This window comes from Ascidiella aspersa, chromosome 4 (assembly GCF_963924565.1).
Source record: "Ascidiella aspersa chromosome 4, kaAscAspe10.2, whole genome shotgun sequence".
In the NCBI taxonomy this organism is placed as follows: Eukaryota; Metazoa; Chordata; class Ascidiacea; order Phlebobranchia; family Ascidiidae; genus Ascidiella; species Ascidiella aspersa.
This window is the reverse complement of record NC_139450.1, coordinates 6,858,217-6,877,121: the sequence shown is the minus strand read 5'-3', so window position 1 is coordinate 6,877,121 and position 18,905 is coordinate 6,858,217. Positions and strand designations below refer to the sequence as shown.

General features: G+C 39.0%; 1 protein-coding gene across 1 annotated transcript in view; it reads right to left on the bottom strand.

Moving 5' to 3' along the window:
• Positions 1 to 18,905, bottom strand: part of LOC146146906 (conserved oligomeric Golgi complex subunit 5-like) — a 69,703-nt gene that overhangs the window by 30,795 nt on the left and 20,003 nt on the right. Inside the window, exons 6-7 of the mRNA XM_083387865.1 lie at positions 5,295 to 5,425; positions 1,320 to 1,491 (exon numbers count right to left, since the gene is read on the bottom strand). Coding sequence (XP_083243991.1) covers positions 1,320 to 1,491; positions 5,295 to 5,425 — 303 coding nt within the window. The remainder of the gene's footprint in view (positions 1 to 1,319; positions 1,492 to 5,294; positions 5,426 to 18,905) is intronic.

Here is an 18,905-nt window from a genome sequence, read left to right as displayed (position 1 = left end):
GCGCATCTTCCTACGTTGTATCGTAACATTATTTTCTCCAAGCTGCAAGTAAATTGAATTCAAGGCGATTCCGTTTCTATATTCAAACTCAACTCATCCCCAGAGAAAAAATTTGCGCGTGAGGCAAACGTAATTTTGATAAGAAATTGAAAGGAATATTTCGGGATTCGTAACCAACAGTGTTGTATTGACTTAAGTCAATGATTTTGCTTAAGTTAACTTGAGTTACTGTGTTCTAATGACTTGACTCAAGTCATTTAACCAAATTAACTTGACTTGTCCCAAGTCTTCTGAACAAATAACTTGACTTTGACTTAAGTCATTATGCCAAACGACCTGGGTTAAAATTAAGTGTTTTCATTTACCATTTACAAAATGGTTTATTTATCTTTATATATGCACGTAAAACAAGCGTATTTTAGCTGGCGAAGCAGAACAAAAAGTAACCACTGTAGACGACGTTGTCATTTTAGCGCATGATACATTTTTTCATACTTACTTTGCTTTATTCCTTTACCAAGAAAGTAGTTATTATCTAAATTTGATTAGAGTTGGCAAAATTTTCATATATACCAATGCGAAAAAAATATTTTAGGATTTTTCTCAATATTGTCCAACTGAATCGCAAACCGTTTTGTGTTTATATCACTTATATCAGCAGCTAAACACATCAGTGATTTTCAGCCGTGACATATGGTAACTTCAATAGGCTTTGTTAATGTGCCCCTCAATCTGCCCACCAATAAAATCGAGTCGTTTTTTTACCAAAAAAAACGTGTTTTTAACAAAAAAAGATAAAGAACAAATAAAATCACGCAAAAATGATTTATCGTTCCCCATTCGGTCAATTAAGGTTTCGCAAAAATCACGATAGAATCACACAGGAAAGCCATCTGCCCTCCACCCAAGGCAAGAGGCAACATTAGGGCCGTTCGGTGGAAGTAAAACTAACGGTAAACTTATTTCGCATCCAACAGTTGGTGCATTGCCAACTGAGCATACGGACAGACAAAATGCTTTACATTTTTTCGGCGATAAACAAAACCTAGCGTACGCGTTCGTTTCTGTTCGGACGACCTAGAAGTTTTTTGGGCGGTCGTCGTTGCAATTTAAGCAACAGGGAGCATACACGTGGTTCCCCATAACACACACACATAAGGTGTCCAGTTGTAGCAAACGATCGATCTATCTGTATTTAGGTCATACCGTAAACGTCTGCCCCCCACAAAAGTTAAGGGAGCAACATTGGCGGCGTTTAGTGGAACTGAAACGAACGTTTAACCGGTCCGCAGTACGAAACAAGTTGTTCCCACACTCACCCTTATCCAGTTGTGTGGCCGCCGAGTTCTGTGAGATGCCCTTCGCGTCCAGCGCCTGCTTCACGTTCCGCTTCACCGCACTCAGTGACGTCACAACTACGTCATCGACCGGCGTGCGGAGGTTTCCGAGGTTGAAGAAGACCTGGAGTGCGGTGGCGGTGTGGGTCTGGTTCTGAATGCAACGAGATGAGCGTTTTGAAATAGGAATATTTGATTAAAGAGATGTTCGATACTTATAATTTTAATCCGACAAAGATAACCGATATTTAAAGCATAACAGTCATATCCACTATCTATTGACATCAATAGAATAGTGGCTGGAATTTGCTTACGTTAGGAAGTTTAATAATTATCTATGATTTTTATGTCATGATTCTTAAAATAATACACTTAAAAAGTAAGAAACTCCACGCTGGATCACACAACAAGGCGGACTTTTTTAAGTTTATTTTAGAGCAGTGGTTCCCAAACTTTTTTGGCTCGCGGCACAATAAAAATATCTAACTATTTCGCGGCGCACTTTTAACAGAACAACCATAGAGTAATCTTACAATGACTCTTAACACACGACAAACGATATGTAAATGTCTCAAAATTATTGATTTGAAATGTTTAGTGCGTAGGGATGTTCAAAGTAGAATCCCAAGGTATTCTAGAATAATAGGTTTCGAATCTAGAATAACGAATCCAGAATAGCGAATCCTAGTATATTTATATTAAATTATTTAACCTCGATTTTGTTTGGGAAACGGATTAATGTTAATCTACCCTACAGGGCCCACAATCACAGCAATAAACCGCCAAAACAATTTTCTAACATGTGTACATGATAATAAAAAAAATCTCCCATATGTTTAACATTCTTAACAACTGTCATTTAAAGCAGTTGTGTAAACTGTAATATGTCAACTGTCCAGGTTGTTGCCAAAACTTATATTTTTGCCAATAGTGAGTACAATGCAACACTGCACACAGAAGTCTTAAGCAATTCGGTCCTGTTTTTTCAAGCATTGTCGAGTCTTAGGGCTTATTTGTTTACTAACGTGATCTGTTATGCAGTCAAATAATGTACTGCAAAGAATACAAAGTTACTATTGACTTAACGAATTCTTGACAATTACACTGCGCATAACAATGTAAAAGTTACTTTTGCAACGTAACGCATTTAGGAAAATTGCGAACTCCGCACCTGGCACTACACGTTAGTCGCTCGCCCAATAACGCTTGATTGACACTTAATTATTAGACGAACGTTATCGCCAGACGCGGTAATTAGTCGCCCGAAAAAACGCTGACACTACTACCGGGTTACATTTAAAGCAAGCTCTGGAAATTGGTTGCCGCAGCGACAGGCCAACTTACCACACGCGTTTGTGCAATTAGGCGCAACAATCGGCGGTAAAACATTAAATTATATCGGTTCCAATTACCCGAAATAAACGGCAGAATAGGGATTCGAATCCAAGGATTCGATATTCTACTTTGAATATCCCTATTAGTGCGTATTTAAGTCTAAAATGCTTGCATGTATGCCTATTGGTTATACAAATACTCTCGTTTCCGAAATTACAAAAAGTTTCGCGGCACACTTGACAATCTCTCGAGGCACACAGTTTGGGAATCACTGTTTTAGAGTGTTCCGCTTCGCAAACACATTTATTTGAACTGAGATTAAATAAGCAACGCGTACCGTGTCAGGTAGATGGATGGCAACGCTCTAGGCTAATATCATGAAGCATATATAGAATTCGGATTGAAAAACGAATAATCGTGTATCCTGAGTAAAAAAATAACAACATATGTCGCAATCGAAAAATTGCCCTTTCCCCCTCTCGCTGTTTCGCATGTCATCATGAAACCCAAAAATCCTATTGTGTTTTAATCGATGCGTAAATATAAGAAATCTGAATATAAGAAACAGATCACGTGTCAGGCCTTGTCTGTCGTATCAAGACAGTGTTTCTTAAGATAGCTCTTTTCGCGGCGACCCAAATATTACAGGCATAAGTGTACCTGCGAAGCCTTGGTGACCGAAATTCCCTTCAATGAACTTTTTAAGCTTTAAGTGAATAAAACAGAAATAAGAAAGAAGCATAATTCTGTTCGAATTAAATTTATATCAGCCATATCTTCGTATTGATTCCGCATTTTTTTTAATCTTGGGGAGACCTTGCTCTGGACCTAAACATTTAACCATATTATAAAGGGATGGATAATTAAGAAATGGCGGGCCGGGAATATAGTTTATTCATATTTACTTTATTCGAATTCTTATAAAGGGAACGTAAAACAAAAATTGATCAAAATACTTGGTTAGCTTAATGAAATTGTCTTGCAACGTTAACTTAATTAAGATGTAGCTCAGTTGCATCTGACAAACATTTCCGTTTATGGTGTATCAATAAATATCGTATTTTGCGATCATAATTAAAGAAATACGCTGCAGGGCGAAATAACTAAAAAAATTTAACCATATTCTAAAACGACTCGACGACCCAAACAATTTCAGCGTCGATACCATAGGTCGAAAAACACTGTGTTAATGTATTGGAACAATCTCGTATGGTTGAAAAACGTGAAGCAGTTTAACAAAATATATGTTTGTTGTACATGTCACGTTGTTCAGGCTTCGCGCGAAGGGTTTTAAAAGTCTAAATTTGACCATAATCTGAATACACTTAAGTATATTAGGCCAAAACATAGGGTATCACCCTGGTGCGAAATTAAGAGATGTTGAAAATCCATGAAATTTAACCATCTGATACTAAACGTTTAACCATCTGGCAACATAAGGTTTCTACGTAATAGGCTCTTTTGGAAGCAGATTATTCACCTTTTTCATTCGTGGGCAGTGGGCACGTCAACATGGTCTCCTCGAAAAACGCCAATTTTTTAGAAATCGTTTTAAGGCAAAATTGCGAGTACTCAGCAAAGGGTGGCGAATCGCTGCGTAACGTAACTAAGTCACGTATACAGGGCTTATCCTATAATAATGGGCGCGAAAGGCCGAACATTGCGGGATATGAAAACAAACAGCGGTAAATCGAAACAAGGAAAGCCAAGATGTGATGTCACGAATAATTGGATGTCGGTAAGGTATACGTAGGAGTGTTTTCATGTAACAATCATAGTTTTTGTGCTATCTGAAAATTGCCGGTATCTGTAGGAAATACCAGGTCTGCCCGCATTGTAATATGAAGAAGTTTGGGTAAGAAGAAAATACTTTGCCTTCAGAGTAGGATGTTTAGGCCAAATTTCCCTTCTATAAAATGCACTGGTTGGTTATTTAAACCGGAATGGTCATATACATAAAAGTCAAGTATACGTCGGCGTTATGTAATAATTTAAAATACCTGGACCTCCAACCTATTCGAAAATCGATTACTTAAAATGTATGAAGATGTAACCACAAAAAAATTGTATCGCTGTATAGCATGTACCTAAATGTATACTAGCAGGGTTTAAATTAGAAAGCGTTACCATAAAAAATGTTTGTTGTTAAACTTCCCGAACAACCTAATATTTGTGAAAAAAGAAAATTCGTACACAAGCTCCCATTTTTCAATTTTCTTATAATTCAGTACAAGGCCCCAAAAGGAAACATTTATTTCCAGTTCCATGTATACAAAGATTTAAATTGCGACGACCAAGTTTAAACTTTTACGTAAATGAACCCTTGACCATAGTATTCCATAGTGTTATATACCCCAAACAATCTTAAGCCCTTAATGTTAACCTTTCCAGCCCAGGGGACGGGGACTATGCAGTCACGTTTTCATAAAAATATACAGCAAAAAAATGAATAAACAAACCAGCGAGGCGATGACAGAAACTTTTTGTTAATTAAATCCATAGAATAGTATTAAACCCAACACAATACTAAGCCCTAAATGTCAACCTTTCCAGTTCAGGAGGTGTACAATATGCAATCGCGTTTCATTGAAAGTATACAACAGAAAAGAGAAATAAACGAACCAGCGAGGCGATGCCCTGCTCGAGGAGCCTGGAGGCTTGCGACTTGACATCGTCCTTGGCACGTTGGATAAACAAGCGGTCGTTCTCTATCACTTCGACCCCGCTCAGATCCACTCCCTGGGACAAGTAGTCTGTAAACAGCAAGACAATTTTCGAGTGGGATAGCTTTGGAAGGGGATGGCCCGCCATTTGTTTCTTAATTTTTTTTTTTTCAAAAATCGAACTTTGATTTGGCCCTCGAAACAAAGGCCTATCAAACCATTTTCAGGCTTGCCTGCATTTTCGTAATAATAAGTATTAGATAAGAAAAAAAGTCTATAGCAGGGGTAGCCAAACCGCGGGAAAACTGGTGAGCTCTTCAAACAGTTTTATGCGGCTCTCAGGTTTAGGTTTTAATTGACTTTTTTCGGATGACCCTTGTCAATTTTTATTTTTCTATGTACCGTAGTGCAATTTTTTTCAATATGCAGTCTAAGAACGCAAACTCGTTTAACTTTTCAATGCGTCGTACAATATTTAAAAAGAATCTCGTCAAAATGGATTGGCGATACACCTTATTCGTGTTTGCTAACTTACAAGGGGCAATGACGAATCACTTCAATCCTTGAAATGTATTTAATACCTTGTTTTCAATTTACCACCGAGCCTTTGAAGGCAAGTCCCCCCCCCCCTCATGTTTCAAATACTAATTTTGCAAAAAATCCTGTAAAAGCGAAGAGAGGGTTTCGGAATACTTACCAAACGAATGCTTTAAACCTAACGACTCAGCAAGGCAAAGAAGAAATGTAAAAATATAACAATTCAAAGTCAATGGGAGTTTTGTTGTTGTTTCGTACACACATTTCTGTATATAATCTTGATACAATCTATAAAGGCTGGCACGCATTTCGTGTTCATTAACCTACCGAAAAAAAAAATACAAAACGGTGTTTGGGTTGATTTTGCTAAATATTACAATTGGAAACTACAGCTATATGTTTTGTCAAGGCATAACCGGTCAAAAAAACTAAAAAAGTTAGAGCATTACTAACTTAGAGAATTTACACCAAATTTCAGTTAGATTTAGCTTGAAATCGAACAGTAAAAATTACTAAAACTAATAGGTATACTTAATTGCGAGGTCACCGTGCCTATATTATTCGCTTTGGGAAGGCCGACTTGCGCGATAGCAGCTGAAAATTTCGCAGAACAAACAGGAGTTTAAAGATTAGGTCACGTACTAGGTTCGCACACACAAAAGCGAAACTATTGCGCGGGCTAAAACTAGACAGGCGGCAGTTTTACGACATGCACCAAAACAAGTAGGTGCACTTTTCTCCCGCAATGAAGTACAACATCTACGATTGCAAATTTCACTGGAAATGAAAGCCGTAAAGCAGTGTCGCCACAACCTATTTTTTTTAGGTATAACAGCGAGCCTATGGCGAAACAATGCTCTTGACCAAATATTTAGGGAGCAAAAAAACGTAAAACATTTGGCATAGATAAAAATGCAAATTAAAGCAACGTGAGCCGCGCATTGCCAGTGTAATTTTCTTCAGTACGGAGAAATCTTGCTCAGAATCAATTTCAATAAATCTATAACCAGGTGAACTACTGCAGTTGGCGACGCAAACAACGGATACATAATTTGAGTTGTCGGTCTACGGGAAGAGAAACACTGCCTTAGAGCAAACGCCTTTGTGGGTGTGGTAGGCTTGTAAGAAAAGCGGAGTGAACGAGATATGCTTCTATGGATTTATTAAATGATGGATGTGGGTGAGTGATCAGTAGGGCGCTTTTTATTTTGACCTAAAAAAAACATTATTTTGACTATATTTTGACCTAACGAAATTGCTTATTGGTAGAGGTCACAGTTCTTTCTTGAATTGATGCCAGTTACCCAAACATAATATTTTGTCGATTTCAGACCCAAACATAATATTTTGTCGATTTCAGACCCAAACGTAATATTTTGTTGAAAAGTCAAGGTTGTTTATGAATTATAAAAAGGGCGTCGTGTTTTCTAGCGTTAGATTTAGCTTGCTTAGGCATTTTTGTATTACAGAATGCCTGTAGGCTATTCCTAAAATCCAAACTGTTGATTTTCGACAGCACCACGTTTATGAAAAGGAATGTTTTATAATAATTATTTAAATGCGTAACAATGGCTTAACAATGAACAATTTGCCATAAAATTTAGTGCTGATCCAAGTGGGCATTGTGACATATTTCCTGGTTTTATGGGTTAATATGGTTTAATTGTGTCGCAGTTCCTGATTTACAATGCTTCGACGACGATTATTACAAAAATTACTCTCAAGAAACACAAAAACTTTGTCAAAATCCATAATTCGACAAATTTTGACTTTATTCTAAATTTTGACTTTATTGTAAATTTTGACTTTATTGTAAATTTAGACTTTATTTCGATCTATAAACTTCTTAAAAACATTCCCCTAGGTGCTGAAAACAACTTTATTCTTTGATTCGTTATTGACTGTTGCGGGTCCTAGTGTGATTACTAACGATGTCCGATAATATCGATTAGCAAACGATACCCGATGCCAAGTGGTAGTGTATAGATAGGTACCCATCGCATACCGTAGGGTGATATCGAATACCGCTTAAAATCTAGTTAATTGGAGCGTTTAATCCAGGGTTTGCATCCAACGCATTTTTTTCTGGCATAAGAAATATTTTTGATCGTATTTGTTTATTCAATTTGGTCTATTTGCCATAATAACGTTCGTTCTGCCCAACAGCCAAAATATTAGCGTTTTACCCGGGTTAAAATATAAATCATTGAATATCTGTAGTAACTACCCAAATTCAAACCCTTATGTTCAAGTGGGAATCACAAACACAGAACCACAAACGCATAAAGCAAGGCACAAACCGCAGTGTTGGAATGACTTGACTTAAGTGCACTTAGGTCATTATTTTCAAATGACTTGACTTGACTAAAGTATTTTGGCTAAAATTACTTGACTTTCATTTGGACAAAAGACTTGGGTTAAAATGTAGTCTCATAATTAAGCAACTATTTATAAAATTTGGTTATTTACCTTAAATCTTGCACATAAAATAATTTGCTTGCTTATTTTTTTATTTGATTCATTGCTCATAATAAACGAACGAGTTCACCAGTTTCAATAGTTTGAAGTTTTATTTTTATAACAAGGACTTGACTTGAAGTTGACTTGCTCTAATAATGTATTGACTGTGACTTGCCTTGGGAACCGACGACTTGGGACTGGGACGCTATTTAGATTTGAGTTTGACTTATGTTAATTAACGAATGACTTGACTGGGACTTAAGTCAAAATGAATTGTTTACAACATTGACAAACTTTTTGTTCGGATACCTCTCGACAAAGTAAAATGGTAGGAATCAAATATTTTAATTTGAACAGTCTTTTCATCGGGCTTATACATTTCTCCGGGATAAGAAGTATGAGAAGAGCCAGGCGCAAGCAGGCCTGGTAAATGTTGAAAGGTTACAAAGCTTTCGCCATCTATTTCGGGCAACTTTCCTGTACAAGAAAACATCCAATAACAGTAAACCTGTCACTTCTGCCTGAAACAGATAGACGCAAACAATGTCCGCCCCCCAAAAAAAAGTTGCAAAAAGATAACACTGAGGTTACAAGGAGTTTTCACGCAGTGACAATGTTGAAAGAGTTATGTGTTGTTGAGTTTTTTTTTCACATTTTTAACAAAGGGCATTCTCTTACCAAAACAGCGATTTATAAAAATTAACCGACTTGCTCTATCAATTACCTGTATGGCAGTGGTTTTCAAATTGTGTACCCCGAGAGTTTGTCTCAAGAGTACCGTGAAACTTTTTATGGTTTTCACAATTGATTCGCGTTAACAATTAGCCAGTCACTATTTTGTACACATTTTGGCTGGTCTAAGTTATATGTGAATGGCATTCGAAAGTAAAGTGAAACTGTGCTACGAAACAAAAAAGTGTAAGAAACATAACTATTTAATAATCTCCAGGCTACAAAAGTTGGTCAACTTATTCTCGTTCGTATTATTAACCCCGAAAAGGTCAGATGATAAATGCCGCAAAAAGTCGTTTAACATAAAAAAAAAAAAAAAAAAAAACTTTATCGATTTATAATATGACCGATGAAGCTGGCAACACTTCTTTAACTTTTTTAACTGGGTCTCCCAAATATTCTTTTCTCCTCGGCGTTCTTGTATAATAATCGCCGCCGACGTTGCGCGTTTCACAATCCGAGCAAGGAATTTTCGCGGAAGAACAAAACCGCGAAGGAATCGGAAAAACAACAAACACGCGTCGAGACAGAAAAGCCGAACGCTGGGTCGGCAGCTATACGAAACGACGACTGCCTTTTTGCTCACACTTTGCACTGAAAACGCGCTCGACATGTTTGTTGACATCAAATTTTACCCCAACTTCGACTGATTATACCCTTTTGTCTCCATTATATGCACTTTGTTTAACTTCTAATTTGCGCAACTCACACACTTATGCTCTGCTTCTGGTTCTTTAAAGCAGGGTTGCTTACTGTGGTAAATTGCTCACCCAGGGTTGAATGACATTTGGCAAGGGTAAAACAATCGATATGGAAGGATAGGGGATGAGTATTTATTTTTTATTTTGCTAAAATGGGATCTCTCGATGTTTTTTACCTATAATTCGAAAACAAAACAGAATAAATGCCATGGTCAACACAACCAAAAACACTTTTTAATTGTTTTGTCAGCGGCACTTTTTAAATGTATAACTTAAGCTGGGTATTGAATAAATTCAAAGACCATTCAAAACTTATGGAAAAACTTGTGTTTTTTTTAAAGACCTTTCAATACGTAAATCTATTTAAAAACCTTTAAAGATTCAAACATTGCGGCAACCCTGTGAAATCGTGCAATGCGCCGTATAGGCTGATCAGTGGTCCCCGCGACCCAGTTACTTTTAAGCAGTTATTTCAGCATAAAAAAAGGTTTATATCACAGCGGTCAGCGTATTGCGTCACTCTTGGCTCAGGTAACCGCGCATTGCGTAGGTTAAAGCTTAATCCGAGTCGCTAAGGACATCGAACCAGCGCCGATGAGCGAGCGTCAAAGTCGATTTCGTGACTTGCGGTTCACTTGGTTGGCTGGCGATGCAAATACGTGGGTGAGGCCTACTTCAAAAGGCCGGCTTTTTTGATAATGCTGCTGTGGTTTTGGCACCTCTAGGAACGAAAGTTGTACATCTCCTGTACTCTATCGCGTTTTTGCAATTCTCGAAAATTCTTTGTGAGTTTTCGGCACTGCTTGGCGGAGTTAGACCTGTTTTTACACACGCCGTTTCCATAAGTCAGTTGTTAGTTTACGCTTTTTCGCGATGTTGTCTTCTGTGCGAACTTGCGAGCGAAATTCGGCTTTCAAAAGTGGAAATACGGCGATATACAAAAGTAAAAGATCGTTAGCTGCATGAGAGTTTTTCTATTATAATTTGTTTTTCCTGTGCTTTTTTTAAAAAATAAAAGAAACAGGTCTGTGTTTCTCAACCTATGTCGCGACCTAAAACTCGACGTTTGATTTGGTTGGGTCGCCGACTGGATTAGATGTATGTGTAGTTAGTTAGAAGGAGATTGGATTTGGGCAAGATTCTTCCAAAAACGGAAGCAATGCGAAAAAAATGCTCATACTAATTTAATTCCAACATATGTATGCCAGTGCGGTATGTTTTGTCTAATTTGGTTGGCCAAAGCTACGCCGATATACTTAATATTGGGAACAAAAAAGAAAGACTGGCATAAGTAAACCCTGGAACTTGGGTGCACAAAGGGATGTGCTGGAAATAGAAAGCCAGACTCAATTCCAAATGAGCCATGGGCAAAGCTTAAACAAAGCTGCAAGCAAGTCGAAAGTGTCAGAGAAAGAGAAACCAATTGGAAGCGCTCGTGTGCAAGCCGGCCTAAACGAGACGACCGATCGGCTGGCGTCGAAAATGGATTTCATGACTTTTTAATGCGCCACTTTTCCCTTCTCGTTTGACAAGATAGCGCGGTTCGTTGGCGGTTCAGCGTTTTAAGCGAGCTGTCGTTTCCCTCCCAACCGCCGTTGCAAGTCCAAGTATATTTCCCAGGCAGGTAATTCCAAGTGTGTTTTATTTGCGAGTTCACGCTGCGACGTTCAGACAGTGGTTTGATGCGGTGAAAGCATGAATGGTACATGTAGGTACTGTTTTGTCATGTGTACAGGGTGTCAGATTACATAGCACGTCGTAATTTCGTGTACCAATACAGCGAGCAAGCAAAAAAGTCTTCGAAAATGTGGATCTGATGCTTTTGCTAGTTGGGAACAGTTGTATTTATATGCGAAATGAACATCTTCGATGAACGAAAACCCATTGCGTCCAAGTTTAGCAAAAAGTTTGGAAAATCTGCTTGTGGTAAATTATTACTAAATATTTTGCCACCGTCGAAAAACAGTTCAAGATTTTTTTCTAATAAACGTTATTTGTTCACACGGTTATACACTCAGAAGCTAGTCATTCAGTCATAGTACCAAATTTAGGCTTATTTTTACAACAGTATATTTCATCAAAGTAAACCCGCTCGAAAAATGCGACTAAATCCCAATCATGACGAACCCGCAGAAAAATACGATGATGAAAGAATCCTGGCAAATCGTTATGACCAATTAAAAAGCATCGCCCCTTTTTCACACCCTAAACAGGAGCAGGCCATGTACATACACAAAAGTATGGAAAAACGGCTCGAAATGTTTGCCTAACAAGAGAGAGAAAGAGAGGGGGACATATCACTTCCAACAGCCTGACCTCGAGATTTCTTTTTTCCCGGCGTTTCGGCGGCTAGAAAAACGCGGCGCGTCGAATCAAAGCTAACGCATCGCAGAAACCTTTGGCATACGGTGCTTGCATGAGGACGACGGTACAATAGCACCTTGCCAGCGGATTCTAACTCTGGTCCCGTATTGATTCGCGTGCAGCGCGAGGATTAAAGCCGGGATTAAGGCTTCATTAGTGGAGAGTGTGTTTGCAGACTGCCCTGAAACTACTCATGGCGCTATGCCGTGGGTCAGTGCAGAGATTTCTATGCTAGACAGAACACCTTAGAGGTAACAAAAAGGGGAAAACCAATAATCAAAATGTGCGCCTAACTAAGGGTTAAACAAACACTTTTCGCTGTCGGGGAAAAACTAAGGAGGGAAATCAAAAGTAGTTGGAATTCTTTTAGCAAAAATCTTGTTTGATAGTCGTATTTGCAGTGTTTAGAAGCAGGCTTACTTTGGCCTTAAAAGCACGGTTTTCGAAAAGTTTGTCTACATTAAAATACAGTTCGTCAGCAGTGGCACCTGGATATCAGTACCATAGCGAAAATGAAAGTCTGACGCGGCGACAAAACGGGCTTGTTTCTTGGTAAGCGGTAACCTTTTAGTCAGTACGTAAGGTATAAGGTTACTTGGCAGTCGATACCCTTTCGCCTCATCCGTTTTGTACATCAGCGAATAAAAATAGGCAGAAACATGGTTCAGAACAGTGTATCTTGCCTGTGGTTCAAACAGTGTCATTTGGAAATCAATATAAAGTCGTTGAACTACGGGTAATGTCGTTTGCCTTGCCTTTTTTGTTATATGTAAGCGGCTGCATATTATCTAATATACCAACACGCTTTTTCATCTTAATAATGATGGGTCGGTTTTGGTATAACTCGCAAGTAGTTGACTGTAGAAAGATTGAATGCCCCTATACTTTAAAATAAAGCCCTTTGTTGGTAAACATTTCAAAAACGAAATAGATGCGGTGACTTGTTAAGTTAACCCTTATTGAGGTGACTGCGTATAAAAAACTCGTGCTGCAGCGAAATTAATCTTTGTGTTTTCGCTTTATGGGGCCAGATCCAACCGCACTTCTATAATTTCAGAAAAATATCCGTGCGCGACGATTTTTATTTCTGCCTTTCGCTGAAACCAGATACAAAATGAGCCTTGAAATATCCTTGAGATACGAAGGTATAGGTCACTTTGGCTTTTCGAGTGCCGGAATTGGCCGCGGTCGGTTGGTATGGGAGAAAATTTCATATCGGCCAAAAAAAAAAAAAAAAAAAAAAAAAAAATTGCACTTCACATTTTCCGGATGACCAGACAGAGCTGATTTCTTTAGAATTGCGCTTTTTTGACAATCAGAAATTTAACAAACGCTCCTAATTTAAAAATGTTATCAACGAAACCCTAATAAGGCTCGTTTCTCAATGTTTTGCCTAAAAATACGATTAAACAACAAAAAAGTGACGAAGGTAAAGTGAAACAGGTGCTAGATCGTGGATTAACTGAGTAAAGCAGCAGTGCACGTACACATGGTACTACTGGGAGTAACGGCGCGCTCTGTCCCTTTTGATCGTCGTTTTGAGGCCGATCGATAAAAAGGAACTCGATAAGTGTTCCACGTGAAATCAATTTCCTTTGCGACCCCAACGTGCTGCTGCTGGCCACTGGGCAAAGCAAAACGGTGTAGCAATGCTGATTAGAGTCCTGCATATTGCTGATGCTGGTTGGCATTTAGCATGTAGTGTCTCCCAACCCGTGGGTCGCGAAATAAAGTTGGCTCGCTTTTTAAATTGTTTGGCTCGCCGATACTGAAGTAGTTCACAAGGTTTGACTTACTGGGTTGGTTCTGAGAAGATTGCGGCAATACTTCAGAATTTGCGGCAATACTTTCAGAAAACATGCATTATGAACATATGGCTCGTATTAATCGGATTCGAACTTATTTCTGTTCTAATTTCTTATTTTCGCTTGCAGAAAGTTGAGTGAAGAGAGTTGGGCCGCCATTTTTGCGCGTATAGTATTTGGGTCGCGGCGTCAAAAGGTTGAGAAACACTTAAACTTAGCTATTTGCTAACACATTTGGAAAACAGCTTGTTGTTTCGCGCAGGGCAGGACAGTTTATCGTTTAGCATTTCAAACTAAAAAAGCTGCTGTTAAAACGAGTTTTGCCAAACGAATCCTTGCAAAAACCAGAAAACGCGAATCGTACTTGCGAAAGTGCATATTTCTTTCTAAATGCTTGACATTCCATATTTGGGGAATTGCTTTTTTCTGCAGTCGTGCCAAGATGGGATACTCGCGTTTCCGTTGGCGATATTTGCCTTTCAAAAGGCAAGCCAAACACGTTGAAAAGCTTCAAAGGAGTGACTTGTTTACCCCGAAAGAGCAACGTTTCAACACGCTCAGTTCACCAGATCAGATATTTATTGTTCGAGCGAGCATTTTTGTCCGTTTAAACAACGGCGCCAAACTCGGGAAACGACATACGTTTATTTGTTTAAAATATCATATGGCGTATCTTCAGGGAATCCAAAGCTATTGGCAGCAGTGTTTTGCTTGTCGGTCACTGTTCCGCTGACGCGTATATAAATAACAAAACTCAAAAATCGAGTTAGCTCCACCAGGCAACATATCAATAGATAGGAATCGCTCTTCTGGTGTAAACGAAGTATAAACCGACGTTTCGGCAGCAGATACCAGCTGACCTCGTCAGGGTTAATAATTATTAGTTTGAACACCCGGGTAAAACCAGGATTTTGTTTTTTTGGCGGACATTTTTGGTTTTACTCGGGTTTTCAAACCATTTGAGTTTTTTTGTTTATATAATAGGAAACGGGGAATTTAAACCGATAAATCATATAGGACGCAATTCTGCACGAATCCTGTATTCAGTATCCTTGTTACACCTCGCGGGGTCCGATCTTTTTTTCCGCTAAAATTTCGTCCCGAAAAATCTGGCCTAAAAAAGCGATGCGAACGCCGCAAAAAAAAATGTGCGTAAAAAAAATTGGCCACCATATAGGTAAAAAGCAACGCGGAAAAAACAGCGCACTATACACGCGCGTGGTATTTGCGGAGGACAAACAGCGGCGTAAAAAACGAAGCGGGCACGATTCTGAGACAGGCAAACACGACGGAAAAGACTCGAATATGTACTGGGCTATTCCGAGTGGACCGAACGACCTCGCAGGTAAGACACGAGGAATTTTACAAGCGGCACAAGACGGTGTATACCGTATTGGGGATTTGGGCGAATGTCCACTTGTACACTGGACTCGATACGCCAAGTGCTTTTACAGCTAAAATCCATTAAATCGCAAGGTGACTGGCGCTGGAGGTTAGGCAGGTTACATACGCGGTAGAAGGTAGAATTTGGAAATCGCAATGTTGCATTTTTTTGATGCGAGCTCAAATTAACTGTGACTCTGTGAGTAAGGCACTCTGGCCGAAATTTGCGCGGCAGTCAATAAGTACCGTAAGTATAGTTAACAATATAGAGTACAAGAAGTAGCGTATTACAACAAACGAACTAGTAACCGTGTAAAAGTATAGTTTTAAGCTGAAAATAATAGTAAAACAGGATAAGGCGTATTGTTTTAAGTAACATGAAAATTTGGGTAATAAGTTCCTTGAATTTGTGTAATGAGCGCAAAACAAAAAAATGCGTATCCCCTCTAGAGAGATCATATTCTTCCAGCTGTAACGAAGAGGGCGAAATGTAAGACGTTGTTCATATAGTCGCAACGAATATCGACATACGATAATTTTAGAGAAAACGGTTGCAGCACTATTTGCATGCTTTCGGCACAGGAGCAAGTCCGGACACAGGGATGCTCGATCGATAACGAGCAATAAGTGCGACTTTTCTTGAGGCGGCGTCGGTTCGTCTTAAAAGCAGATCGATCGAAACTAGAGCGAAGGCGAGCCAAGAGTGGAGGGAAGGTCGTTCCAGTTACGACCGCTCAGGTTATGCGGGCGGCTACTTAACGTCAAGAAATGTCGCTTTCTAGCCGTTGCAAGATTTAGGGGGGAGGGGGTGCGGGGTAGGCGCCAACAATCGAAAATCGATAATGCGTGTAGGCAGTTGTAATGGGTCCTATAAGGGAAGGCGGGCGGGCTGGCGCTCTTAGAACTAAAAGTTTTTCGTGGTGATTTCCCGTTAAGAGATCGGCAGCCGGCAGAGCGAAAAATGTTGTTCCTTCGCCAAAGCGTTGGCCAGTATACATTTTTATGTTTAACCGTGCTAACTGTGGTTTCGAGCCACAATTGCTAAGCGTAAAAAGGTTGGAGACCTTTCTATTTATTTCTGACAAATTTACTAAGAAAACGCGTTTTTTTTCTGAAAAGGGGGACCTAAATGGTTTAGCGGAAGGGGGCCGCCAGGCATGAATGGACGGTAACGATTGGTTTAGACCTTTGGACGTTTTAGACTTTAAAACGGCCTTTGTGAGTGGCAAAATTCAAGGCCTCCTAGAAGGTACAGTGGACCGAAATTGCGAACAAATGCCACAAGATGTGCTGAGCGAAATTTATCTTCGAAAGCAATATTTACTGCGCTAAACACGTTGAAGGGCGTGCGACTGCGAAAAGTGTGAAGGCTTGTTATTTCGAAAATAGGGAGAAGTTTTTTTGCCGACGAGTTGACCTTTGTCCGATTGACAGCTAACAAAAATTGCGAACAATGCTATAGGCGGCAAGGGAATTTACATACACTAGACCAGTGGTTCTCAACCTTTTTTCCTTTCGTTTTTTTTTTCTTTTTTTTCCTTCCCATTTTCGTTGCACAAAAATTCTGTGGCCCAATAAATTTTTATGAAAGAACAACTATAAAAAATGTTTAGAACAAAAAATAGCGGAGCATATATTAATACAGATTATTTAGCATTAGCGAGGTACTTGCTTCTAAACAATAAATTTACGTTCATTTACATTCCTTCTCAATTCCTCCCAAAGCCATTATTCTTGTAAAGTTAGGTATAGTGACACAAATGAAACTAAATTCTTTAATAAATCTACCTTTTTTTAATTGGTCTGTGGCCCACCTCAAATGTTCTTATGGCCCACTGGTTGAGAACCGCTGCACTAGACGTTAATATGTCCGAGCCAGGATTCGAACCCAGTGGTTCTTAACCGCCGGTCCGCATCAACTTTTCTGCCGGTCCGCCAAATATATTACAATTTTACATCTTAGCTGCAAAATGCCAGATGTTAAAAGCTTGTCCATCAAATGTAGGACTTCGCCAGTTCCGTAAGTTGCTGCACTGTGACGCAACATAGCGTTAATGGTCTACTTTGGACTTTATTGTTCATCACAATGGTGCAAGTGTTGTAGTAGACTACAACTCAAAGTCTTAAGCTTTAAAACCAGTTGTAGGTGAAAAACTTCAATGAACCACGTAAAACACGTATGATATCAAAAAGACAGAAGCAAATTGCTTATTAAATTGACGTTTCCATTCTTTGCTTTTAAGTTGTATGTACTTTTGTCGTAATTACATTTTGGGTTGATTTTGATTTTTGAAGGTCCACCGGTCCGCAAAACTTGTTTTGAAATTTTGCCGGTCCGTAAGCTAAAAAGGTTAAGAACCACTGTTCTAACCCATCAATCCAAGGAACTTATACATGCGTTATATTTAAGCGGACGCGGCTATTTCTGGCGCAATATTATGAGTGTTGACCGCCGCCCGGCACAGATGATTTTGAGCGCTCGTTAAAAAAACGCTGACGGTGAGCCTGCGTCGGATAAACCTCACTATTATGACCTAACAATGTAGTTTCGTCTGAATTGAGGTCTTCAGGTGCCACGGATAGACATTAACACGACAGAATAAAGGGTTAAGGACGGTTATTCAAAAATAGGGTGTTTGAAGGTCAGGACCATAAGTTCCTAATCAATGGCCAGGTTTAAGCATTTTTATACTATCCCTTTCACATATTCCAAAATTGCTTGCTTTACTTACCCTATCGTTTAGGTATAGCCATTTTTAACCTTGACAAATAAAAAAAAACTCAGTTTTGAAATTCGAAAACCGGTTGGCCTTAACTGTACAAGCAGTATTTCACAAAAGCACTAAATAAATTGGGTAATCAAGAGCTTTGTGTATAGGTACAGCATGGCAGCCCTTGAGTAAAAAAGAGTAGAATAACGCTGAGATTACGCACGCGGTGGCGAAGATTGCTTGGTAAAATTGAAGCCGTATTTTGTGATTTGAAAAGGGCCGTGTTGCACTGAATATGTGATATTGCAAATCACCTTGAGCCTCGTAAGATAAATGTCGACCTCAAATTCTGATGATAACAGCAGAATAGTCGAGCAAAGCTAGTAATTCTATTTGAATAAGAGATACTAACGATGCCTTTGCCGGAGAAATATATATATATATATATATATATATATATATCTTTTAACATCTATAAATAGTGTTTGACCTAAATTACTAGCTGCGCTAGACTTTTCTGCTGTCGAATATGGCCGTTACATACTTGGATAATTTGTTCAAGATATATAAAAAACAAGACTATGCAATGCCAGCATAGGCACGACACGGCGCTTATTACGTCATAATATTTTGGCATGTGTTGGTGTTTGCACCGAACGCAATAAAAACGCACCTTAAAAATCCCGTTCCTAAACTGGCGTGTAAAACAACTTATGACGTGTGACTTCGACCATCAAAACGGCGGTGTACCTTTACTGCTTCGCACCCCTCTAATGTCATTTCCCGCGCGTTTTACTGTTGTTTAAGGAGAATAGAAAGATTGACGAACAGGAAAAATAAAATACACAGAAAGGATTGTTGATTTCATGTGGATATG